This window comes from Notothenia rossii, assembly GCF_949606895.1.
Source record: "Notothenia rossii genome assembly, chromosome: 9".
In the NCBI taxonomy this organism is placed as follows: domain Eukaryota; kingdom Metazoa; phylum Chordata; class Actinopteri; order Perciformes; family Nototheniidae; genus Notothenia; species Notothenia rossii.
Window position 1 is genome coordinate 55,179,934 of NC_136907.1, and position 26,745 is coordinate 55,206,678.

At 42.7% G+C, this 26,745-nt stretch overlaps 3 protein-coding genes across 4 annotated transcripts in view; 2 read left to right on the forward strand and 1 right to left on the reverse strand.

The window, feature by feature from the left end:
- LOC307019487 (uncharacterized protein) overlaps positions 1-1,330 on the forward strand; it is a 64,197-nt gene extending 62,867 nt beyond the window's left edge. For both annotated transcript variants that reach the window (XM_079650438.1, XM_079650439.1), the window contains 4 exons: positions 19-165; positions 281-322; positions 413-460; positions 622-1,330. In XM_079650438.1, the coding sequence (XP_079506564.1) occupies positions 19-165; positions 281-322; positions 413-460; positions 622-1,175 (791 nt within the window). In that variant the 3' untranslated portion in view covers positions 1,176-1,330. The remainder of the gene's footprint in view (positions 1-18; positions 166-280; positions 323-412; positions 461-621) is intronic.
- Positions 1,331-1,835: 505 nt separating this feature from the next.
- Positions 1,836-3,826, reverse strand: cUnh14orf119 (chromosome Un C14orf119 homolog). The gene is made up of 2 exons (XM_079650460.1): positions 2,972-3,826; positions 1,836-2,254 (listed from the first exon to the last, which is right to left on the reverse strand). Exons 1-2 carry the CDS (start codon positions 3,389-3,391, stop codon positions 2,081-2,083), a joined length of 594 nt encoding a protein of 197 aa, XP_079506586.1. The 5' UTR covers positions 3,392-3,826; the 3' UTR covers positions 1,836-2,080.
- Positions 3,827-3,876: 50 nt separating this feature from the next.
- On the forward strand, positions 3,877-24,621 carry acin1a (apoptotic chromatin condensation inducer 1a). Its single transcript, XM_079650437.1, has 18 exons — positions 3,877-4,083; positions 5,422-5,487; positions 5,661-5,772; positions 5,883-5,938; positions 6,297-9,287; positions 12,730-12,852; positions 13,067-13,152; positions 16,716-16,773; positions 18,751-18,790; positions 20,310-20,452; positions 20,959-21,102; positions 21,191-21,371; positions 21,517-21,662; positions 22,156-22,263; positions 22,352-22,459; positions 22,547-22,835; positions 23,147-23,247; positions 23,369-24,621. Exons 1-18 carry the CDS (start codon positions 3,946-3,948, stop codon positions 23,672-23,674), a joined length of 5,196 nt encoding a protein of 1,731 aa, XP_079506563.1. The 5' UTR covers positions 3,877-3,945; the 3' UTR covers positions 23,675-24,621.
- The last annotated feature ends 2,124 nt before the right edge of the window (positions 24,622-26,745 follow it).

Genomic DNA, 26,745 nt, shown 5'->3' on the forward strand with positions numbered 1-26,745 from the left:
GAATATTTAATCAATCAGATTTACAAAGGCAACTGCAACAGAGCCAGGAGGACGCAGATCGTCTGCAGCGGCAGTTGCATGAAAAGGACGCCAACCATAAAACGCTGCAGCAGGAGTTAGAAGAAATGAGGAGGGAGAAAAACAAGCTGCAGGGCGCCTACCACGGTGTGTTCAACCGTCTGGAATTAAGTGGATTCATTCAGTGAAATAGAGATAATTACATATATTGCTCTTTTGATTATTGATATCATGTTGCTGTCTTTTTTTGTCTCAATGCTAGATCTGCAAAATGAGAAGAACAATCTTGAAGATATTGTACAAGGTAACTATTAGTTATTTTCCACAGTGCAGAGAATACACTGTCAATCAATACCCCTTCTTGGAGAAAAAAACGTGCTGTTCTTCTCCTCAGATCTTCAAAACAAACTGAGTGATGTGGATGATAAGACGATCTATGCCAGTGAGTCACACACAAGACTTTATTTCATTTCTTTGAAGCTGTCAGCCTGAGGATTATTTGGACATTTTTATCTAAAACAATATCACTGGTGTACTTCTAATCACTTTCAATTCATGTTAAGTTACATATGATAAACTACATTTTTTTCTTCCGTTTTACAGCGAAGCCGACCTTGGATCCAAACACAGCCAACCCGCGAATATTGCTGTCGGCAGATAACGCAGAGATGTCCACTACTGAGCATATACAAAATGTCCCTGACCACCCGAGCAGATTTAATATCGCTCTCGCTGTCCTGGGCATGGTCGGCTTCTCTTCTGGCAGACATTACTGGGAGGTGTCTGTAGCCGGAAAGCTTTGTTACCACCTCGGTATGGCCAGTGAATCTGCCCAAAGAAGAGGAACGATCATCTTCAGTCCGACAAAAGGTTTCTGGACTGTAGTCCTCGACAAACAGGGTCAGTTTAAAGCTGTTGAAAGTAGACATGCTATTATTCCACTTGAGACGCAACCTCTTAGATTGGGGATTCTGCTGGACTATAAAAAGGGCCAGATTTCGTTTTACGACGCTGGTGCCAGATCTCACTTGTACTCCTTTGTGCAGCAAAGCTTTACAGACAAAATCTATCCATTTATCAATTTTTGTGTTGAGGATGTTGAAGGTCAGACACCTATAGTGATAAGCTCTCCTGGATCAGTTGACTGGATCAAATAGAGAACAGGGCAAGGTTTGTTTGTCCATTGTTTCAAATCTCAGCTATGTATTTCAGTATGTTGTAAAAAATATCCCTGCACCTTCAGACATACTTACTGCTGCAGAATGTTTCAAACAATAAAATGCATTTTGTTTATTGTTTCTATATTCAAAAAGTATGTGTGCCCTTGTCCATGAAATTCAAGGTCTTTCAATCAGCAGGTCCTGTACAAAGATAGTAAGCTTGTAAGCGTAACTATGTTTCAACCAAGTGAACACCATAGAGTAGTGCAGGAAAGAGTCTCATTAGCAATAAACGTTATCATGCCGAACAACGAAGCTTAGCGATGGTTACGTGAAGTCCTCTGACAGTGATGTGGTTTGTTTATAGCCCTAACGATAGCTTTTTGCTTCTGGCGATTGCATTTACGCTTCAAAAATCAAAAAAGTGGTGTTAATATGTGGAGATTATCCTGCTGAACAAGACGTGTAAGTATCATAAACGTGTTGGCCAAAGATTACATTTGTTTAGCAATATTCAAAATCCAGTGGAAAAATCCAATTGCTTATTTTAGAGTAAGCCCTTGCAATGCTAACTTCCGGGTCAGCCTATAAAAATACATCGTCACTGCACCACTCTATTGGGTCCCTAAATGGCAGAGTTCTACTCATTATACAGGGTTGAAGCAAAAAAAGTTTTGAACTTTATTTATAAAAAGAAAAAAGTGGTGTAACGTTGGATGTAGCCCAAACTGATGAAGGAAACTAAATAATAACAGCTTAAATTAAAAGAAAACTTCTGTATTTTCAATGAAATGGTTTGCCTTCAACGTTATATCCGTTCACAGTAACAAAAACATTTCTTGTAAGAAAACTATCCTAACCTAACACACGTTCCCATTTTGTTAGCTTTCCCATCACATTGGTCAATCTCTTCCTGCTGTACCGGCTACGCTCCTGTAAAAGTGGGCAACAAAAACTGGGTCCCGCTCTTCCAGAATGTGCAGGAAATGATTCCTTTCCTCTTCTCCCCAAGACTCGAACCACTGGGACCACAGGCGCAGCTGGCACTCAAAGATGTTTGGTAGTCTGTCCATAACCTTGTAGGTGAATAAAAGAAAAAATAATCTGCTGTTATATGTGAATCAGAATCAGGGTTAAGATTACATATACAAGGAATTTGCTTTGGTCTATGATCATGCATAACAAACATAAAGTTAGAAGAATTCAGTTGGGAAAAAATCTTCAAATAATACACTATTTTAAAATAAAAAAATACTTACAAGAATTGCAAGGGTACAAAAAAATAATAATGCAACAAAATAGCTCAACAGTTTAAAAGAGGTAGCAGAATGACAGATGGCTCCCAAGATGGATATGTTCGAAACAGCGGTGGAACATAACAAATAACATGTACTCAGGTATTTTATTTAAGTACTATTTTTGACATTTGTAATTTTCTTTAATATTTAAATGTATTCTACACATACTTCAACTCAATTTTTTTTACATTTCACTCCAAGAAATGTAACTCTAAAGCTACTAGCTACCTCGTAAAGAACATAATGCTTATGATAGTTAAAACTATATGACATGTATTTGTTAGTGATAAAACAGAATAATAATATTCTATAAAACTGTAAAAAGAGCAGTTCTGCATACTGAGTACTTTCACTTGTGATAGTTGGAGTTCATTTTGCTAATACGACACTTGTACTTCTACTTACAGCACAGCAGTATTCAGGACTGTAATTGAGCAGTTTAAGAACATAGTATTCACATAACATCACACACTGTTAAGAGGTGAAAGTGCAGACCTGAAGAGTGCTGAGAGAATCTAGGAGGGTGCACACTTTCCCGGGTACAGCTTTCCCCAGGAGGTCCTGCATGAAGCGCTCCCTCTGAGGAGGGGTCCAGCCCTGGAACCAGCTCAGGACACACCGCTGCTCCTGGAGGCTCACATAGGAGATGGGCTCCAGCTCTTTCATCCTACCTGCGCTGTGAGAGGCGCAGAGCAGGTTCTCAAGGCTGAGAGGGCTGACTACTCCCCGTGGAGCTGATGGAAAGTCCTCCGGGCTGGGAGTGGAAAAGCCGGTCCAGTGTTGTGCTGCCATGGTCGGTGACCCCTCTTTCTGCCTTGAGTGAAGGGTGCTGCACAACATGTCTGTGGCTGAGAGTCTGTCAGTGGGCTGCTGTTGCTGATTTGAGCCTTGACTGACGTGATTGAACCACGACATCTCTGGAAAGAGAGTTTATTTCCGTCTGAGAAAAAAAACCCTCTGTTTTGAGTTGACCAGCTATACCCCTTGAGAGACTACCCTGGTCTTGGCAACGTTAACATGTAGCTTAGCTTATATTTTTAAGCCGTTCGAGTCTGAATTTAGACCTTTCCCAGCAATTGCCCTTGACATAAATGGTTGCGAGTATCCATCTGTTTCCAAACTCAACTTATTGTCGTCATATTTGAGGTTTGGCGACGATAAACGAGTCGCACTTATCTTTCTGACGAATGCACACAGGAAGAGTGCAGTTAGCTCATTAGCATCGGTGTGCAGGAAATCAAGGTTGCGCAGGTTTTGCGCAAAGTTTGTTGTTAACGAAATATAAATTAAACCTATAGATTTGTGTTTGATTATAAAATACATTCAGCATGAGTGGACATTAACTTCGCGTGTTTTGTGCTAAATATTTTATTTATTTATTTGACATTTGATTAGGGGGAAGTTGTCGCTGGTGACGCTGGGTGGAGGAAGGCGTTGCTCGTTGCTCTCGCTGACTAGAGGAACGGAAAATGGCGGACCTCGAAGACGTTACGCTGGACGGTAGACCGCTCCAGTCCCTTCGAGTTGCGGATTTAAAAGCTGCTCTTGAGGAGAGGGGACTCTCTAAAAGCGGGCAGAAGAATGCACTCATTAAAAGACTCAAAGGGGTAAGTTCTGCGGTGAAAAACGAGAGCACGGCTGCTACGAGCTAACGTTAACGATGAGACGGGCTGATGTTCTCTCGAGGGCCGACTGCTGAGTATCGCTACTGCCGAGCAGCGCAGGAGAGTTACCGCGGTTAACGACCAGCAAACTGAGAAACGCTTCTATATGCACTTTGCTGTGGCTGATACGTTGTTTCGATGCATATAATTACACCAACCGTAGCAAGACCTTGAGTTTAAGCAACTTAGGGGCTAATTTCAAAGTGTTTTTCGGGTTAATGTTGTCCTGTTAGCTCGTTGGCTCCTTTGGCTAACGCTGTGATTGAGCGGTGGCCTGGTTAGCTATATTACCGTTTACACAATCGGTCCCATGCAATGTTGCTGTACATTAGTTTAGCCGGGATGTTTAAGTTACACAAGTGTTTTATTAGTAAACAATGGGCTAACTATTAATGTAACTCGAACGTTATTTGCAATGTTTTAAATTCGACAAGTGTAGCTGTTTTCCGCCAAAATGTGCATTAGTTTTGCTCTCAAGTGAATCTCAGAGCCATGAGCTGCAAAGGCCCTGGATGAGCGCGTTTGTTTACATTTACATTGCGCCATTAAAGTAGGGGAATTCATTCCCTTTTAAGCGGGGGATCCGGGTAATTAATATAAACAATTTCCCAAATTGGGATCAATAAAGTACCATCTCTGTCATCTCATCTCTCATTACCATATATGCGCTGAATTGCGCCATGGAAGCAGCAATTGTGTATACATTAGACCTACCAGCACTAGAAGCATCCACTTCAAATTTATGTACATTATTATTATTTATATTAGGTGTGATGTATGTGTTACTGCTTATCACTGCTCAAGATGTTGGAGATTATAACGTTACACTTCACAAGAGCATGCTTTTTGCTTTCCCTCATAGACTGAGTCTGCAATGCCTTGTTTCATTTAACCTTATGTCTCGTATGTTTCTTGTTGGCTTCAGACCAGGAAACTCACTTAAATGTTATTCTCTTTTCTCTCTATGCCATGTATCAAGAGTTGCATTCACCACATTTTAAATAATTTAGAGAGTGGCTTAAAAAAAAGTTGGCCCCATCTATAATGATAGCATTCTGAAAAGAATGACACATACAAGTTTGTAAATAATGGAAATATTGGCATTTATAAGGAAAACGAGTAATTCATAAAGTAGACAATAGCTATGTGGTCAAAGATATCCCACACCTTTATAATTTATGTATATTTAATGTTCAAAGGCACTAGTGTCAACTGTAATAACCCTGGGAAATAACTGATATCTATTTACACCTAATAAAATGTCTTGCATCTCATTAACAGGCCCTCATGCTGGAGAATCTGCAGAGGACCTCAACCAATCACATCGGACTGCAGCCAAACTCACAGGTAAGTGTCTTTAAAGACGCTTTAATCTTTGTGTCAACAACTTAAACCAGTTCAGATACAATCTTCACTTAAATGTATATGACAAATTCCGCCAATACAATACTGTTAAATGTCTTAACTTGATTGTGGCCTTGAAGTCTTCTACCCATCATCATTTTTAATGTTCTCTGTAGATTGGAGAAGAAATGAGCCAGAACAGCTTCATCAAGCAGTATCTGGCTAAACAACAGGAGCTCCTGAGGCAGCGGCTCGAGAGAGAGGCCCGTGAAGCATATGACACTAATGGTAAGTGTTGTACGAATCCACCATTGCAACCCAGTTTGGTACTGAAACTGTTTACATCTAGGGTGCATACGTTTTTTGCGTAATTATAGGTTTTTGTCTTTTGTAAACAGATCAAGAGGACCACACAGAAGTTAATAACAGTACACCATGCCCTCCTCCAGCCCAGGTCAGTCATCACTTTCTTTTCTTACCTGTTGCATTCAGGTCACATTCTCTTCATCTTTTTGTTTGAAGTTTCAAATATTTAGCACATTTGAAAGGTACTTGCTGGTATGAATTGCAATGCCAAAATAGGTGTCATAATCGTTGTCTGCCAATTGGAAGGTCGATGGGTAAATCCCCAGCCCCTGCAATCCACATGTTGATGTGTCCTTGGGCAAGATACTTACCCCCAAATTGCCCAGATGAATGACTTAATGTTGAGATGTTTATGTAAAGCGGTTTGAGGGTTCAGAAAGACTGGAAAAGTTATATATTAATGCAGTCCATATACCATCAATTTAACCCCTTTCTCTCCTCACCAGGAATCCCCGCCACCATTGGCTGAGCAGCACAAGCCACCCGGCCCCTCCGGTGTTGAGGGATTGTTTGGAGCAGCGAACGAGGCAGAGGGTAACAGAAACCAGGAAGCCCACATGTCCGGTCCTCCTGCGTCTGGCTCTGTGGCCATGCGCGTTCCTGTTGCAGAGCACCGACCAGAAAGGGGGTCCGCCTCCAACCAAGTCGCAGCCGACAGCAACGATGACGACAGTGATGACGGAGACGAGGATGGCGACAACGACGATTGGGAAGGAGGCGCTCGCAGGAGAAGCAACAGAGAGCCGGCCAGAGCTCCCGCGTCCAGAGAGAGGTCCGGAGCCCCCTGTCAACCCCCTCAGCAACACATGCCTTCCCTTCTATCCCCTCAACTCCGCCAGCCTACACCTCCTCCCTCCCCACCTCCAGAGTTATCATTCCCCTTGCCGGACACCCCTAAACAGAGCCCCCCAAGTCCAGATGTAGCCGCAGCTGGGCGTTCATCCAGTACTTCCAGCTCAGGCTCCTCCAGCAGCGACAGCCGCAGCAGCAGCCCGGAGCCGCAGAGGAGTGCCGAGCGCAAGCCCGGCCCGCTGACCCTTCTGGCCCGCAAAATGGAGTCAGAAGGTGCTTTCTCTGGAGCAGGTTGGCACCGCGCCGCCGGTGTTGAAGGCGACGGCAGAGGGCCTTTAGAGGGTCTGGTTTCTGCCATAACCCACACAGCTAATGCGGCAGGGCACATGTCATTTTCCACGATTCCAGGCATCCCAGGAGCATATCCGGCCCATATTCAAGCACCCGTGAGTGTGCTCAAGGCCACCGCAACAGAAGAGAGGGACAGAGAGAGGGACTCTCAGTTAGAAAGAGAAAAGGCCCTTGAGCTGGAAAGGCAAGAGAAACAGAGAAAAGAGCGGGCCATGGAGGAAGAGCGGGAAAGGGCCTTTGCACTGGCTTTAGAAAGAGAGGAACGAGAAAAGGCTTTGCAGCGCGAGAGAGAGCTTGCTCTAGAGCGAGAGAGACAGGTGAGGGAACTCGCTTTGGCTAAAGAGAGGGAAGAGCGAGCCTTGGCACAAGAGCTGGAGAGACGGAGGTCCCTGGAGCAGGAGCGTCTGCAGAGAGAAAGGAAAGAGAGGGAGAAGCGAGAGAGGGAAGAAATGGAGAGGGCCATAGAGCAGGAAAGAGCCAGGGCTTTGGAGCAGGAAAGGAAAGAGAGAGAAAGGGCTCTGGAGCAAGAGAGGCTACAGAGGGAACGAGCTCTGGAGGCTGAGAGGATCGAGAGAGAAATGGCTTTGGAGCAGGAGAGGCTGGAAAGAGAAAGGTTTGAGAGGGAGAAAGCCTTGGAGCAAGAGAGACTGGAGAGGGAGAGAGCCATCGAGCAAAAGAGACTGGAGAGGGAGAGAGCTCTGGAGCAGGAGAGACTCGAGAAGGAGAGAAGAGAAAGAGCTATAGAGCAGGAAAGATTGGAGCGGGAGAGAGCCCAAGAGCAACAGAGGTTAGCGCTCGAGAGGAAGGAAAGGGAGAGAATCGAGAGAGAGAAAGTGTTGGAGCAAAAAAGGAAAGAGAGGGAAAAGGCATTGGAACAGGAGGAGAAGGAGAGATTTGAAGCTCTGGAACGGGAGAGGAAGGAGAAGGAAAGATTTGATGCTCTGGAACGGGAGAGGAAGGAGAAGGAAAGATTTGATGCTCTGGAACGGGAGAGGAAGGAGAAGGAAATATTTGATGCTCTGGAACGGGAGAGGAAGGAGAAGGAAATATTTGATGCTCTGGAACGGGAGAGGAAGGAGAAGGAAAAATGTGATTCTCTGGAACGGGAGAGGAAGGAGAAGGAAAAATGTGATGCTCTGGAACGGGAGAGGAAGGAGAGGGAAATATTTGATGCTCTGGAACGGGAGAGGAAGGAGAAGGAAAAATGTGATGCTCTGGAACGGGAGAGGAAGGAGAAGGAAATATTTGATGCTCTGGAACGGGAGAGGAAGGAGAAGGAAATATTTGATGCTCTGGAACGGGAGAGGAAGGAGAAGGAGAGATTTGAAGCTCTGGAACGGGAGAGGAAGGAGAAGGAAAGGGCCGAAAAAGAAAGGCTGTACAGGGAGAAGGCTTTAGTGCAGGAGAGACTCGAGAAGGAGAGGCTTGAGAGGGAGAAAGCTCTTGAGCAGGAGAAACTCGAGAGGAAGGAGAGGGCTCTGGAACACGAGAAGCTAGAAAAGGAGAAATCCTTGCAGAAAGAAAAGGAGGAGCAGGAGACAGCCTTGGAACAGGAGAAGGAGAGGGCTAGAATGGCCGAAAAGGAGAGGGAAAGTCACCTCCCTCCGTTCAAACGCGGCCGCGAGCTTGGTTTCACCTCCCTGCCCACTCCTACCCTCTCCACTGGACCGGCCGCAAAGTCATCGGCAGAGGAAGGCGAGAAGGTAGATGCCCATGCTAAATCCAGCATCTCACCAACACCTCTGTCGCCTCAGTCCACATTCAAGAAGTTCCGCTTCCAACGGGAGCCCCCAATTCAATCGTCCTCGCCTTCCATGGTCATCAAGCGGCCCCGTAACTTCTCAGACACCCCCCAGCCCCGGGCCTTAACCGTCTCTGCGCTAACAGAAGTTACACAGCAGGAAGGACTCAAGTCCTCCACCGAACAGGAAGACCCACAGAAAAAGCAGGAGGTTGCTGCGAAGGCGCCCGAGAAGGAGACCCCTATTAGCACCACGAGTCCCAGAAAAGAAGAGGCAAAAAGTCTTGTATTGGCGGACAAAGAAAAAGTGGATTCAGCAAAGGTGGAGACAGAATCTGCAGCTAAGGAAGTGGACAAAAGCAAGGGTCCAAAAGAGGATACTGCACAGCGGAGGGGAAGAGAGACAAAGAAGGACAACAAACATGCAAGAAAACGATCATCGTCTAATGACTCCTCCTCCTCAGAATCCGACTCTGGGTCTTCATCGTCCGGCTCCTCCAGCTCATCAACATCCTCTAGAGAGAAAACCTGTGACACTACAAGGGGTAAAAGGGTAAGTTGTTTGAAAAGAATCCCTCTAATTGGTCCCTGGCATACAGGGCCTATCATGCTGGACAATTGTATTAAATTTGTTTTTTTTCACTGGCCAGAGCACAAGCACCACATACGTTACGCTTACGTCGAGGCAGGGGCAGGGGCAGGGGCAGGGGCAGAGGCAGAGGCAGAGGCAGAGGCAGAGGCAGAGGCAGGGGCAGGGGCAGGGGCAGGGGCAGGGGCAGGGGCGGGATCAACTCCTGAACAACAGCAAAAAGCTGGCGTTTTATCCAGTTTCTTCACAACGAATGAGAAACTTAACAAGCAGCAGTGGTCCACTGAAGAGACCAGCTACCTACTGGGAATCTGGTCTTCTGAAGAGGTACAGAGGAAGCTGGAGCAAAATCGGCCATTTTTTTCGGTGTCAGCTGTGAGGGGTTTCCGCGCGCTTTGGCTTTATGAAGCAGGCACGCAAATGGTTACGTCATGACGCAATGACGCAGCACCAGTCGGACTCTGGGCAGTGTGAAAAGAGCCGGAGCCAAACCGAAGAACCGGTTCTGAACCTGAAAAGCTCTAGCACGGAGCTTGAACCGGAGTTGCGTTGGTGTGAAAGAGGTAATAGAGAGGTGAAGTCCCGCCCATCTACTTCCGACCCATGGGACCTTATTTCGGAAAAATGATGTATTGAAGTCAATGGGGAGAGAACGACTATCTTTCGATCCCGTTTGAGTTGTGCCACGAATTACACATATGTTTGTCAATCTTAAAAAATAATTTCCATGTAAAAAAGTCACAGTTTGTCGTAACTGTTGAAATATAAGACTATGAAAAATACGCAACTCGAAAGACTACAAATCCCGGTCCCGCATGCTGGCTCTTACGGAACCGACTAATTCCCCTTTTGTGTATGCACAGTTCTCAACATGCCCAGACTTGTAGCGATTTTCACCTCCGATACCGGGGGGAAAAACGCGTCATCTGCAGGAAACAGCGTCTGAGGGCATCTTAATATTCAATAAACTATACTGTCTATGCGTGTTAGCAATGTTTAAACGAAGTAACTGGATATAAAATCCCCAAACAGGCAAAAACCTACCAGTTTCACCCACTGTCTCTGCCACCTCCCTCCATGCCTGGTTCCTCCGGTTTGTATCCCGGTAAATAGTTCTGGTCGTAAAGAACCGGGTGATTTGCTACTGTAATTTCTCGTTTGGAATGTGAGGAAATGAACTGCGGTCTGGCTCTCCCAGCTTGCACGCGGTTTGATTGACTAGCGCTTGTACTGTCAGATTTGCATAAACAGGATTTGATTGGCTGACGCTTCCAGCTCAGCTTCAAAAGTTGAACATTCCTCAACTTTTGAATCCTGGAAATCTTCTCTTTGCTTCCCCACAATGCATTTCGACGAAAAGCGAGGCAAAGTGACGTCACCTCTATTCATACTTGTCAACCCTCCCGATTTTCGCGGGAGACTCCCGATTTCATTGCCCTCTCCCGGTTTCCTCCCGGGGTCATATTTCTCCCGATTTCTGACAAAATCAGATTTACACACGACTATTTCCACTCTGACTTTAATACAGCTACACCATTGTTTGGTTTCCATGGTAACACGTCTCTTTAGTAGCGCGCGCAACTCAAAGTCTGAGAGGGTGAGGCAGATATTCACAGAAAACAGAACAAGAATCGACAACTACTCTACTCTCTGCTCACTCCTTTCCTGTAAAATACAGGTCCAGCCCACACATATGCTCCATCAAGGATGGTGCTACAGGCCGCAAGGCAGTGCACTTACAACTACAATAAGCATATTAATGTTAATCTAACAGCTCCGGCGATCCACAACCACCGCCCCCCCCCCCCCCCCCCCCATTTTGCATTTTGAAATGCTCCCGATTTCTGAGGTCTAAAGGTTGGCAAATATGCCCCCATTCAAAGTCAATGGGCAGAGAAGCGTTGGAAGATTTTTTTAAAGCTCCTTTGCGGACGTACCGTTATGGTAGCTGCACGTCCAACCCATCGATCTGATCGTGAGATGACAGAATTGATGGGTACATACATCATCACTCCATGATAAGAACTCGCAAAGCTATTAACAAGAACAGACATCAAACATGTGGCGTTAGGTAGCTAAAAACTGCAACATGGCTCACCTTGGTCGTTGTCTGGTCAAAAGTGGTCTTCAATGGCATTTAAACGATAAAAACGATCCTGAAGTTAATCTAATGTGTCTGTGTCCCTTTGAAATGATTTCTGATAATCCATAAGCAATAAACCTGCTTTTCCGTTTCCAGATGTCAGAGCGAGAGATAGGTTCACTCTGATGCAAACCTGCATGCGCAAAGCCCCACCTTCTTTTTTTTATTACCGTGGGTGTGGGGAAATTCCCCTTCGATTCTATTGGCTCTAACGGCAAAAAAGAGATGTCAATCCCCAAAATCGACCAATGGGTTCCTGAGAAACGGTAAAAACGGCCATTTCCACCCAAATCGCCTCAGAAGTGGAATTGTTTTTGCTTAACCTCTCTAAAAAGGTCAAATGACACTTATTTTGCATCAATCTTGATACAGGGTACTTATTATATGTTTTACTTTGGATTCCTAAAGCTTTTAGTCTACCTTATCATCCTCCAAGGGTAGTTTTCACTATAAGTAAAAAAATAAGTTTTGGACGGACACTATGCAATTTACATTTTTACCATGTTCAATCTGAATTTTCTTTAAAATAAAAAACATCTATATTGATTCTGACTTTTCTACATCCAACTCACAGGTTTATCATTACTTTGAGAAAAAAGATTATTAATTTAACCCTTTTTAGAAGGGAAGATATGATCATTTGTTCTGGGAATGTCATTTTCGAGCCTGAGATCTGAAAAACAGGCTCAGGGCTTAACAGGTTAATAGTTTTCGCCTCATTCTGAAAGAAAGAAGTGAAATGTGCCAACGTGACGGCCGTCTTGGTGTGTGGTGCAAGACGGGAGATGTAGTTCATTGAGCGGTTTCACACAAAAAAAGTGTTACTTCACAGTTTTACGGCACATCTTTTTTTTTCTGACTGACAAAATTATCCTTTAAATTGACAAACACCATATGTGTAATTCGGGGCACAATTCAAACGGAATCGAAAGTTAATCTTTCTCTCGCCATTGACTTCAATACATAATTCTTCCGATATAAGGTCCAATGGAGTTCCCCTGGAAAGGGAGGGACTTCGCCTCTCTATAGTCAGTTTTGTGTGATGTACTGCCTTATTTATCAATAGTGTAATGTTTTGAGTCACCCAGAGGGCATTATCAACAGGTGGCCTCCTGTGTTGATGAATAAAAGGTTGGTGGTTGGTTGGTTAAAAAAAACTAGTATTTTGAGTATGCTTTTGTCCATACCAAGTTTTTGTTGTTATAGCAAATGTTGCAAGGGTTTTTTGGTTTAAAAAATATCTATTTTGCTTGTGTCTTTCAGGAAGAGAAACCTAAAAAAGATCAGGCTAAGGGCATAAAGGAAACGCCAAAAGTTTCCCTGAGCAAAGGAGGGTCTTCTGTAGAGAAAAGAAACGTAACTGCTGATGAAGAAGGCCACAACAAGGTCAGTTGCTCATAAACTAAAACACCCCTTATTATAACATCTGTCTCAATTCTCTACATCTTTGCTAGGTAATACTTATTTGAAATCAGGTACAAACAAATATCTAGCTTTCTATTTCTGTTTTTTTTTCCTTTGGTGATGTTACCCACTGACCTTGTCAAACATCATATTATTTCACCTCTTATTCAGTTTCCTTCCCTTTTTAAATCCCCAGAAACCTTTCATTGAAGCACCGACCAGAGAGGAGCCCCAAAGTAAGAAAAAGGACAACGACGGAGAGAAGGAAACAGACAAACAAAGGTTTGCTTTTAAGTCTTAATCTTGTGAAACTCATCCTATATATAAATATAAAATATATATCTGTGTGTCAGATTTAAAGGTGGGGTAGGTAATTTGGGGGAAACCAGCTCGAGTGCGCTAGAATTTGAAAATATACAGCCGAAAAAAATCTACCACTTCCTTACAGATGGAAGGCTGACAGGCAGGTAGACCATCCAGTTACTTTAGCCGGGCCGGCTAAAATGATTGGTCGTGCTTTTTACAGTACTACGGCTTCCACAGATGACATCTTTTAATTGATTTTTTGTCAAAGCACTTAAGATATTCATTGCTATCAGGATGTTAAGAGCATTCCATGGAATATAACAAAGTGTATCTCGAGCCGGTTTCTCAAACTTACCTACCCCACCTTTAACACGCACACAGGTGAATTCATCTGTTGTTTTAGTAATTGCTTAAATTACTTTCTGTTTGTGAAAAGCTATAAGAAAGGTGGTTTGGCTTAATTTAACTCTTGGTCTGAGCTCTCAGAGTTGGGTACAAGCAAGGTTTATGAATCAAACACCCCCCAACTTTGAGAATATTTATCAGTCTGTTATTGGTTGTTCAAAATTGCAGTGTGCTTCAACAAAAGGCTTCTCTGCCAGGTTGCTACCTATAATAATGCAAAGGGAAAACAGGGTTGTTAGATACATTTTACTACACTCTCCTGTTCATCATTATTTCATTTTCCACCACAAACTCACTCTAGAAGACAAGAAAGACTATACTTTGGAGGAAAAACAAAACTGAAAATATATGTTACTGGCATTGTTGGGCCTGCCTTTGCTTTACAAGATGCAGCGTATGAGTATTTGAGCCAACTCCTGTAACATACTTCCCACACAAATGAAAATTAGTTTAGTTGATGGAAAGACATGCTGACTGTCATGAAAGCATAATTACATGTGTATAAGTAGAAGTTAAAAGCCTCATATGAAGCTAACAGGGGAAAAGAGTAATGAATATAAGGTTGTATGGATATTTGTATACACAGGATCTCCACATAGACCATATTCTACTCTATCAGGCAGACTTGGTGGTTTTGTGACTATTCATTTCTCAACAGGAGTGAAAACATGTCTTCTTAGTGCTGTACAATTAATCGAAATGTATCAAAACTGCAATATGGACTAGTGATATATCAAAATCTCAGCAAGCGCCATATTTTGGTAAAGGCAAAATATGAGAAAATATCATTTGTAAATAAATATTAAGGTCCTGCAAATAAGTCCAGGCATGCAGGTTGGCAAACAATTGGAATCGACCCCTGACGTTTCCTGACCTAATTATTCTTATTTTTGTATCTGTTATCAGGTCGGACTGGCCATCGGGAGGACCGGGAGGTTTCCCGGTGGCCTGGCCTGTTATGTGGCCTGCTGGCCTGAGGAATCTTTTTTTGTAATGTATGTATTGTGAACGCAACGCTGCGCAAATGTGGGTCTGACTCTGCCTCACAAAGGTTGACTGGCTGTCTACATGATGTGGGCTGCTGACATGGCCACTTTCATACAGATCATACACTAATGCCCTCGATTGGTCTCTGTGTCATTCAAGCTCGGGAGGGTGTGTGTGTGTGGCACGAGCGAGAGAGAAAGCGCGCGCACCGGTTACGTGTATTGTTGTTGTTAGCATCTGGTGCTAGCTAGCTGCGCTAACGGATGTAATGAGCTGTCAACAAGGTGGAGGAGAGTCCTCTCCTGTCAGACTGAGAGGCTGATAACTACAGCTCAGGTGAGGTAAAGGACTGAGTGTTTAGATAGTTAACTTAGTCTAAGTTCTCAGTGGGTCTCAAACGGTTTGGTCACCATTTCTGTAAACACTTATTTTCATTTGAAGGGGGAGTGATTAGTAAAATATGCATGAATAATAGATAATAAAATGTTATGCCCAGACACACTCACAACTATAAATGAACCAAAAACAAATAAATAAACAAGTTTCAATGTTTTTTCATATTGGATATGGTATGTTATTGTTTATGGCCATGTTCTTATGATTGTAAGATTATTTAAATGTATACAGTTCTGTTTCATATGGGTTTAGTCTCTCTTTATTTCCCCCTCAAAGTGCACCAGATTGATGCATTTAAGTCCAACATAAAAAAAAAAAAAAAAGATCTTACCGGGGGAGCATGGCCCCGGACCCCTCTAGACGATTTGAGGTCCACCTCCACTTAAAATATGTTCACATGGATAGGTTACTAAATAGATTTGCACTTTAAAAAAAAAATAGTAACCCATGTCCATATGTTTATTCTGGGGTAGTAGATTTAAAGTTTAGGGCTATCACTATGGGCAGCAACGCTGTAAATATTGACAAATAAATCCTGGAAAATGGCATAAAAGAAAACTGGTAGTGTCCTGGCTGGGTGTATAATTCCCAGCCTGATTTATTGTCCCAGTACGGCCCTGTCTGTTATTGAAATGATGTGGCACATTTTTCGTAGGTTTACACGTGCTGTTTCATACGCGTTTATTACCAGCATATCACATAATCCCACTTCCGCCTTAAAATCGGTATGCTTTATGAACACACTACGTCGATGATAAAACGGTGTCGTATAAAAAACGTAATGACTTTCCCATCAGGCGAATGATGAGACTGCCTTGAAGCCGGTGTGGCTCCATGGTGTGGCTGAGGAGATACGGGTCCTTTTTTTTTTATATAGACGATGTTTTTTTCATCCGTTGAAACATGGCTGTGTTCCGACGATGGCTTTAGCTACAGATGCTGGCCTATGGTTCTCCATACAGCGGCTTAGCAGAACAGAAAACTAGGGGGGTTGTGTGCCGCAGGGGTTGGTTTCAGACATGAATGCGTTCATGGAGGAGTATTCTCCGGTGGGAGGGAGGTAGGGGGGAGAGGCGGCTCGGTGCGACGCAGTCACATTAGCTACAGTAGCATTAGTACGCTTCGTTTTAACCCGGCGCAGTTTGTCTTAAAAGTGTAGTTACCTCCGAAGTACATTTAACTCGAAATGACTGGACATGTTCGCATGAACGCGCATGAGGATGACATGAGAACGTGAGGCGCGCGCTCTTTTGTCAGGTATTGCGTGTCTGTCGGTCGGTCTGCGAGGAGTCTGCTGTGCTCTGCATTCATCGCCTCAGTCCTTTGACCCCATTCAACAATTAACATATCAGTGAAACAACAGTGACTGTTAAGCTTAACCTTGTTTGTGTGTGTATCTCAGAATTTGTATGCCTTTTTTTAAATTGCTGTTTTTTGTTTCTTATAAGGGAAATCAATATGTATGTTGAGGGTTTCATGACTGTAACTTAAATGTAGTTTAATGAGATTTAGATGAATATAAAAGTTCTGCTTTTAAATATTTAGACTGTAAATATTGTATATTTTAAATTTTGTAACAAGGTACCTCACCATTTTTCATAAATCTGAAATCTGCTTCTATGAAACTGTTAATACATGTAATTTCACTTGCTCTGCCTTGGTAAAACAATGTCTATCTTGTTTTTAAAATAAATAATGTTCTATAAATAAATAATAAATACTTTCTTTTATGTGTCTTTCACACTTTTCAGGCAGGTGAAGGATACTGCCATGGCAGAGCCAGAGAAGCTTCCAGAGACCAGCGAGGAGGTAAGACTCCTGAAGAACCATGAATCATCCTGGGCCTCAAAGCTGTCTGTAGCTCAGGACTTGTGGAAGGACCCATTTCATTTGTTTTATAGTTGAATCGTTTATAGTTAAGTTTTTATTAACCAGGATATATTATACAGTATAGAACATTTTACTATATTATTTTGTTAGAAATATTTTCTTTACAATTAAAATACATATCCACTAGATGACTTTATGAGCCCTAATCACGAGTTGTAAAATGTGCTTAGGAAATTTAATTTTATGATATGGATATGGCTATATGTAAAAAAAAAAAAAAACTTTTACTGAAACAGCAAGGGTATGTTCTCACTGTGGCTGATATTTAAACCCCAAATGATTGCTTTGTTATAAAGGTGCTCATGCCTCTTCCATTGCCCCTATTGGTACCTGCATACTACCTCTGCCACTACTACTTCTACTACTACTGCTACTGCTGCACCTGTTCCACTGTCCCCAAGAATCCAGAGTTGGCCACAGATAAGCCCCCAAGGCTCAGAGGGACACCCCTGGCAACAAAGGCTGCCTCATTTTCATGGATATGGCTGGCAAGAGCTATTGAATGGACTAGAACATGCAAAGAAGGGGTCGGCTAGTCAACGTTGCCCACCTCTCTTTGCCCTTACCAATTTATTGGGCCCTGTGCCCTTAAAATCAGCATCGAGATGAACAAGGACTTGTTCTCACATCAAGTCAAGGTTGCTGTGAAACAGTCAGTAGTTTTTGTACTATTTCACTTGGTACAATCTGAACCCCTTTGCAGAGAAACATGGGGCATCATGGACATGTCATTTGTGAAGCTTGGTGAACTGTCACATACTTGACAGAGGACATTTTGGATTCGCTTTACTCTCTTGGAATGGGATTCAGAAATCAAGACATCTCTTTGATACTAAAAGCGTTTTTAAAGAGACCAAAGCTTTTGCCTGGACTTAATAAGATTGATTTGAACTGAAGAAGGACTTAACGTTTTGGGTTCGTTTCTACAACAACCTTCTGCAGAGTTCTCGCAAACGTACGACATTTCATGCTCTACGCCATGAACAGTGCCTTAAAGAACTGAACACTAACATCACGTTTTGGGAATTGTGTGCACAATGACTTTTAACCGCCTCCAACACCTGGCCTTCAACTCATTGGACCCATTGTTGTTACAAGAGCCTGCCACACTTTGAAAGACTAATGCCAAAACACCTGAGGATGACTGCTTCGGCCAAAAGCATTTCAAAGCCCCTACTCAAATGAACTCTTGATCCCATCCTGCCAGCAAGCACGCTTTCAGATTTCCATCCAAACATCTCAGCCACCTTTGATTGGACCCTTGTTGCCTAGATACAGTACATGCAGTCGTGATTGGGCCATATCCAAACCAGTAAGGATCAGGTGTCAGTGGTACCAGGGAATAAGTAGACATTTACTCAATGTTATATTTCATAGTTATTTAGAAAATAAATGCATAGTTTCCAGTCATACTATATAGTCTTTGCTGCGAGTAGCAGCGTTGAAAAGTCTTATCCTATTTATAGACACTCCAGTTCAATAAAAATTGTTGTCATCTTTAACCATACTCAATTCCTGTGAAACTAGTTGGAGTTGTATAGAAACTAAGAGAATAATCTAAATCTAAACTGCAATATTTAAACCAGTTACTTTTTCTCTATGATGGAGACTGCAACAGTTTTATCCTCAAGCAAGTTATAATCGATAATCTTTACATTTCGATTTTGAAATGATTATGAATGGAATGCCCTTAACTACCAGTACAGTAGAAACACCGCGTGCTGCCATTCAGTAGGCTTGAATTTAAAAAATACATTTCACAGCAGTTTCTGTCTCCACTCTCAGCCCCAGCTTCCTGTTATTTTTCCACTTTTCCTCCAACCTGTCCTTGACCACTTGGTAGCAGCTTCTCACCTCACCCATGTTTGGGGTTGTTTTTATCTTCTTGTGTTACAGACACCAAAGGCCTTCTCAACTCGTAAGATCTCTATCAGCAGTAAGTACACCCTCCCCACTTGCTCTCTTTACCGACGATTATAATTAGGGATGTGTAGTGTATTTATAACTTCACATTTAGTTGTCTAAACCAGCACTAGTGAAATACCACTATTCTCGATGACTAGTCAATACCCAAAATCATCCCACGTGCTTCAAAATGCACTCCATTTTTATTGTTTGAGTACTGTTGCTATTAAGAAAAATTCTCTTCAAACAGTAAATCTGGAATGGATTTTTGCCAAAGACAACATTACATTTGAACACATAGTAACATTATAATTGACCTTGGTCCATTACCGAATTTTAGTGAATAGTGCTTCAATGCACCTTATACAAGTCAGTAGTACTGCTAGTTCCAATTATAACTACTAACATTCACTAGCTGTATTCCTGCTGATTTGAACCCAACCCAACACAACATTAACATGGGAAACATGTATAGTCTCCTGGACAAGGTATTGTGAGAATAGCTGGGGGAAAAAAAGGGCTAGAGAAAATCTGTGGTCCAGGACGCATAGCCAGACTTTGCTTAAGGAGCCAATAAAAGCAGTCTAAATGTAAACCATTTCGCAGTGTATGCGCGAAAAACGACTGCCACATTTTCAGAATAATTACACCAACTTGGTCCCTTAGTATTAGTTCTCGTGACATGCCTCTTTATAACTGATCGTTTGGTTTTGTGCATCTTTTTTCATTATGTAAGTGTTAAAGGGCAAACAGGGCCCGACATTATAAATGGCCCGCTGGCCCGGAAGCACTATTCGTTTTCCACAGACCTTATTTCCAGCTATTTTCCAAAACCCTGTGGAGAAATCCCATTGCTTTTTGTCGAGGGAACCAGCGGCTTACTTCCTGGTTTTATGACGCGTCACTGGCTGCACCTCTCAATATGATGCCAATATAAAAAAGGTCTTCTGAAAATAGTAGATAGAGTAGAAAATATAAAGGTATTGGCTATAGGGAAATGTCCCAGCAGTTTAGAATAATTAAGGATCTAATCTCATCTATAGCCATTACATTTCTAATTCCTAATGACAGGAAGGCAGAAAGTGCATTATACAAATAATAATACTCATAATAGAAGACATTTTTTAACAATGACCACAATATCATTATTTTAATAAACCAAATATGAACAATTGAGGAAAATGAGGAAAAACTGATTATTCAAATGTTGTAGTAATGTAGTTAGTGCATACATTACTATTGCAACAAATGTGTTAATTTTCTTCCTTATTAGTCGATTTTCTTTGGACGAACGCTCCGGGCCAGTGGTTACAATGGTGGGGCCAGTGATAATACAATTCCACCGGCCCGGAGGGCCAGTGGCTTTTTACCCTTAATGTCTACCCCTGGCAATATTCGTAAAGGAAATTCTAAAACATCTTGAACGTTGGTCGCATGAACATCCATAGTTTAAAGAAAACGTTGCTACAATGCTGATTTGCAAGCTAAGGATGTACACAACATGTGCCAAAGGATTACATTTTTTTTAATTTTTTTTATTGTCTTACCAGGCAGTAAATCGTCCCCAGGCACCGGCGGTGCAGAGGGTGAGCAGGACTCTGGGGCTGCAGCCGGGCGCAAGAGGAGGTGGGGATCCAGCACAGCCGTCACCGCCAAGAAACCTTCCTTCAGCATCACCACGGAGTCACTGAAGGTATTTGCATCTTAGTAGGGCTATTCGCACCAAGAACTATAAAGTTGGTTATTCAAACTCAAGTGAAATGTCAGAGCCCCTGCTACATCTTAAACAAAAGTAGCAAACAATATCGTATGACTCACTTTAAGAGCAATATGATGAACGATATACACAAAAGAATACTTCTATAGTATAATAGGTGTTCTTGTTCCACGCAGGAAGTCGGATTTGGTCTTTAAACATTTATTCTATCAATAATAACTCTTTTGCCTTGCCCCCATGGTGCTAAAAGAAGCACAGCAGTGGTCGTTTTATCATTTTTTCCAAATCTTTCCAAAGCAGCCCTACTTGAAATATGTAATTCTTGGTGTAGACAGCACTTAGCGCTGATATTGCGTTGTGGTTGCTAGTAATGCTTTTTAGACGGATAAATGCACTATGAGGCACTTTCCAGGTCTCTGTCTTATTTGTTGAATATAGGCACACATTCATCTTGTGAGTTATCTCCGTTCTTTCCCCTTCAGTCTCTGATCCCAGACATTCGTCCGTGCCTCGGTCAGGAGGCCATAGTGGACCTGCACCCAGAGGAAGCCGCCCTCTCCGGTGCTGAGGAAGAAGAGAGGGAGCGCTCTGACCAGGACCTACAGATCCGACGAACCGTCACACAGGTCGGTATACCACTGTTTAAAATGCAAAGCACTATTTGAACATGAATTTCCTCATCAAGAGCTTTTTTTGTATATAAACATTTTGCAGGTGGTGCACCCGGAGAGCCAGGAGAATGGACAGAAGGAGGTGAAGAGGAGCAAACACGAGGAGGAGGAAGAGGATGTGAAGGGAGACAAAGAGAGGACAAGAGCGCATGAGGAGAAGGACAGGAACGTGATGGAAACCCAGTCTCCATCACACACCAGCCGTGAAGTAGAAATGAACACTGGTAATGGAAACTTTAAAAGATGTTCTTCATCTAGCATTAAACTCAGACAAATGTAAAAGTCAGCACACTGTACCTTACATGCTGCGTTGACATCCAGTTGTATTTTGCTGACATTTTGTTGATTATTGTATGTTCTTGGTTCCAGTGACCCCAGGCGACACCCTCATCCGTCGCTCCATCAGCCAGCAGAAAACGGGTGTTTCCATCACAATCGATGACCCTGTTCGCACGGCCCGGCAGCCCTCACCACCCCGCGGCAAAGTCTCCAGCATCGTTCACATCAGCAACCTGGTAAGAGAAAACTGGCCTACATAGTCCAGAATGCAACAGCCAGGACCTCTATTGTTTTTTTTACTGAAGACGCTTATTGACCTCCTTTTTATATAGGTGCTAGCTTATTTGTTTCTAAAGGTCTAGATTTCTATTATATACTTTTAGTATCAACCAATAATGTCGGAAGACCTAATCAAACACAGAAATGTTATATTTTTCTGTAAAGCCACAATGAAATGCATAAAAGACTTCTGTGGCATTGAAGCATATGATATGTATGTGAGGCTTTGGCAGGTTATAAGGATTTGTCCTTTTTATCTAAGAATAATTCAAATGATGCCATGATTGTCCCTAAGGACAGATTTGATCCGGATCATCTATTAAGCACCTGTTCTTATAACCTCACAATTTCCTTGAACCCCGGTTCAATGTACAGTTTTTATTCATGTTCATCTTTATGCTGTTTACAACATACATGTTGTGATAAGTGCTCTGTTATCCTTTTGTTTAGGTGAGGCCGTTCACTCTGGGGCAGCTGAAGGAGCTGCTCAGCAGAACCGGCACCCTGGTGGAAGAGGGCTTCTGGATTGACAAAATCAAGTCTCACTGCTTCGTCACCGTGAGTTGTTGCTAGTGGTAGATCTGCGTCGGACTGCTTTTGGCCCCCCGAAGTTTTTCTCTGTCTTAACATCTTTTTCTGTGTTTAGTACTGCAGCTCAGAGGAGGCCGTCGCTACTCGTGCAGCTCTCCACGGGGTGAAATGGCCTCAGAGCAACCCAAAAGTCCTTAGTGTAGACTTCTGCCAGCAGGATGAGGTAGGACCTTATTGTTATTTGTCCTTATTTTTTCTTACTCCCACAATGCTAAGCCATCTGTAGCCTGAGCGTATCTCTGCTTTGTAGTTGGACTTCCAAAAAGGCTTGGCCAACCGACCCGGAGCAGAGGAGCCCGGCCGTGGCCGAGCGTCCGGCCTGCCCTCTCTCTTCCCCGAGCGAGAACAGTGGGCCGAGCGCGAGCGAGAGATGGAGCGCCGAGAGAAGGCCAGGGCGGAGCGGGAGTGGGACCGCGACAAGGTCCGAGACTTCGGCAAACCCGGCGAGGAGAAGGATGGAGACCCCCAGAGGTCACTCTCCAAAGAGAAACGCCGCAAAGAGAGGGCAGAGGGCAGGGAAAAGAAGTCTGAGAAGAAAGGTGAGAGACAAGACTATTTGCTACATTATGTAAAAAAAGACGTTTGTTTAACAGAACGGAAGCAGTTAAGTTATTCGTCCATTAACAGAAAATGAATCTTTAATTATTTTTGATAATGTTTAATTCAATTCATTAAAATAAAAATTCCAAGCTAAACTGTTAAATGTTTCCACCTGCTCATTTGTAAGAGAGTTGAAGATGCCACCGTGAGCTTTTTGATAGTGTCACTAGTTTATAAAGCAAACGTTTAATTCAGATATAATGGCTGATAAATAAGCAGCTGGAGCTCTAACGTTGATGTTTCTTTGCAGATAAAACAGCTGAGGATCCCCCGGCAAAGCTGCTTGATGATCTTTTCCGCAAAACTAAAGCAGCTCCTTGCATATACTGGCTTCCACTTACAGACGACAATGTGAGACACACGGAAGTTAATACTCTTTTAATGCTCAACTATTATCACACGGCCTAGATATCTAATCAAGACTGCACTTAAAGACTTAAATTATTCATCTGTGCATTCTTCTTCGTTGCAGATCGCTCAACGGGAAGCTGCCAGGGCAGAACGGATGAAGGTGCGCGAGACACGGAGGAAGGAGCGGGATGAGGAGGAGGAGTTGAAAAAAAGGGAAGAGGAGCGCAAGGAGAGGGTGAAACCTGCAGGCGGCCAAACCGCAGAGCGGAGCGAGGGTGAGAAAGAGAAGGAGAAGGAGAAGAGCAGGGACAGAGAGAGAGACAGAGGTAGGGAGAATGACAAACGGAGGGATGGTTACCGTAGGCCAGAAGGCCGCGGGGGCCGACGCTCCCGCAGCCGCAGCGACCCTCGAGACAGGCGGCGTTAACGGCCAATCAACTGACGGGACTAAGACCACACCCTCTTCCATTTGCCTTTCACTACATGTACTTTGTTACAACTAAGATCCAATAGAGGACCAACTGATGTCGCCACCATCTCTCAAATTGTCACCTTTTTTAAACAAGCACATCCACACCTACACGCAGTCGGGCTTAAAAGGGGACCATGGTTTTTTTGCAGTGTTGTTTCCCAGAGTGCCGTGCGTGGCGCTTCAGTCAAGATTCGATATATTTTCTTTATACGTTTGCCTCTCTTCTTCTTAAGTTTTTTTGTCTTGACGGTTTCGCAGTATGACACGCTGGGTCATTTTAATAATTTCCCGCCATATGTTCCCCATTCGCCCCCAAAGTGTAGATGCCAATTATGATTTGCAATCACTTGTCGTTGCCTCTGTGTTTTTAACAGCTCTGAAATCTGGATGAGGAATCCTTTTGTTGCTGCATGTAGTCCAAGGCTCTTCTTGCCAGCCCTGCCTAAAGAGAAAACTGTCCTCCGTGCAGAGGCTTGCATAAATCTGAAAATATTGGAATAGGTGTGTTTGGCATTTTGTACAGACATATAAGATTAATTCAAAATCAAGTCTTTTAAATGAGGCAGCTCTGGGGTATCTTTGGACAGGTGTGGAATTACTTCTAAGGCAATGCAGTGTTCTTCTCTCCCTCTGTTTAGTTAAGAGATGAGACAATTCTCTGTCTGTCACGCCTGTCACAAGTTATGATTATGTACGTATCATCGCTTCTCTTCTTCCTCCTCTTCCTCCTCCCTCTAGCTTCAAGGGGGAGGTTCATTATGAGTTTTCTCAACAATGGTTTTAATATTGTTTTTTTAATCTTTATTTTATCATGTTAGTAAAAATGTTTTTGTTTTTTTATTTCTTCTTTGAGTACGCCTATCAGTGGTGAATGTACAAATAATAAAAATTGAAATTTGAAATTACTGTGACGTTTTTTTTTCCCCATTCTCCCTGCTAATTGGATTTGTAGTGAAATTATTCAGTTGGTCTGGTTTCAACAATTTGAATTTCTAACTAATTACTGGGTTTTAAGTTCAAGCACATTTAGATCTGCGGTAACACTTATAATCCACAAGATGTCAGTCACACCACATGACCGGGGCCAGAGCGGAATGACTTTATCCAGTCAAGTACAAACTAGGACTTTAAGGAAAATAATGCTTTATTCAGGATACAGCAGAACATTCCACTATCTCTATATTGGAGAACTTTTCCTTAAATGTCATGTCTAGGTGATTAGCCTTGTGCATTAGCACTGTTGTGGTTTCCTCCAAATCAGGAGTGATACCTTCCCTTCATTCACTCTGCTGTAAATACCATAGAGGAAGAGAAGTATCTTGTATTCGCCCTCTTCTGTTCCCTTGTTCCGTCTCCGGGCTTGACGTTAATCCTGCAGAGCTCAGCAGTGCTCCTCTGTAATTACAGCCCTATGGTCGCTGAGCAGAACATTTTTCTGCCCTGATGCAACGCAGTGTGTCTGGACTCTGGGAGGACAAGTGAATCCTTCCCCCTGCCATCTCTCTGGCAACAAGAACATTTTCTAACTGAGGAGGTGGAATGAGAACACGGAGAAATATTCTGTTTTTCATCTGCTAATGAATGTTTTATCAAGCAATCATGTGGAGAAAAGCACACACGTGTCTACGTGTGCTGGGGAGTTAGAGGTTGAAGTTTAGGGCAGTGATGATGTGTTGGCCAAATTGAAAGTCAGAAGAGATTGTTTGTGGTGAGACTGAGGACAGTGTTAGGGTTATAAAGCAGGACTGCCGTAAAAGAGGGCGCAAGTTGACTGAAAGTCTGCAAAATTGGAAAATGTAGGTTAAAAGTTCTGCTACAACCCAGCCCCACCTTAATTGTTGCTGATTTGTTTTTCCCAGTGAAACAAGCTGAAACATTCACGTATACAAAGTTGTTTTAGCAAACGGCTGCCCATTTTTCAAAATTCAGCAGCAGTTACCTATTTCTCATAAAACTGGTGACCAGAAAAATTCCAGTACAATATTCCTTCTGCACTTTTATCTAGCTAGTTGATGACTGTCCGCTCTTTAGCACTGGCCAGGTAGAGCAAAGTTGGTTTATCATATATTTTTCACCAAAACCGCTGCCTTGACCGAATCTTGGAGGACAACATGTTAAGGTTATTTCCACCAACTTTAACAGATTATTTGTGTTTTTAAAAGAATATACTGAGTACACTGAACCAGTGGTCAGAAACTTTGTGGTGTTAGTCCAGTGCCATCTAATACCAAAACCTTTTGCTAGCCATTACTGGTATGTCTACCTTGGACAGAAGTGACGTTGGTTGCTAATATCAAATATATTTATGAACAAAATTAATTAAATCTTATAGTTTGCGACTGGCAGCTACTGGATCAAGAGATCCAAGATGATATTCTTGACATATTGCACACTACATGTCTGTTGACTGTAAACACCAATGGTTCAGACTGAAACATACCCTGTCCTACATGACCCCATCTGTTTACACTTGAATCAAATTCATATTTGTCTGCTTTCATATGATTTTCCCTGCCTTACAGGAAGTGACTTAATCAAAACCCCAAAGTGTCTATCCATAGTGTTTGCTTCTTCCACATGTTACTATTCACTAATTCTAACAAACTCTTAAAACAGAGCCTGTGATTTGTGGAACAGCAAAAATACTTACAAAGTTATTTTTGATAACTTTTACTTTGTTTTTCTTTAAATCAAGTTTATTTTACTATGATCAGCAAGATAAAGTTACTGTTTCCGTCAATGGATCCTGGTGGCTTTAAAAGAGCATGCTTAAGTTATGCCTTCTTAATAACTTATACGTTATAAGTTACAATTGTCCAAATCCCTGTTGGCATTTTCATTCACTTGAAGTGTACTAAGTATTATGTTCGTAACCTGTATTTAAATCAGGCTTTGTAATTATTTGAGTGACCGAGATCATGTAAGTCTATGTATTAATTTATTGATCAGTAATTAAATCAGGTTTTAAAATTGTATGACTGATAGAGATCATGCAATGTTATTATTTTTATTGATTGTTATGAACC

What these genes read in the sequence shown, in the direction of transcription:
- acin1a (XM_079650437.1), top strand. Translation starts at nt 3,946, where the DNA reads ATGGCGGACCTCGAAGACGTTACGCTGGACGGTAGACCGCTCCAGTCC. An exon ending in ATGAAGAAGGCCACAACAAG is followed by an intron (nt 12,853 to 13,066) that starts GTCAGTTGCTCA and finishes TTAAATCCCCAG; the next exon opens with AAACCTTTCATTGAAGCACC. An exon ending in AAAGAAGTCTGAGAAGAAAG is followed by an intron (nt 22,836 to 23,146) that starts GTGAGAGACAAG and finishes GTTTCTTTGCAG; the next exon opens with ATAAAACAGCTGAGGATCCC.
- cUnh14orf119 (XM_079650460.1), bottom strand. Translation starts at nt 3,391, where the DNA reads ATGTCGTGGTTCAATCACGTCAGTCAAGGCTCAAATCAGCAACAGCAG. An exon ending in ATTCTCTCAGCACTCTTCAG is followed by an intron (nt 2,255 to 2,971) that starts GTCTGCACTTTC and finishes TTCACCTACAAG; the next exon opens with GTTATGGACAGACTACCAAA.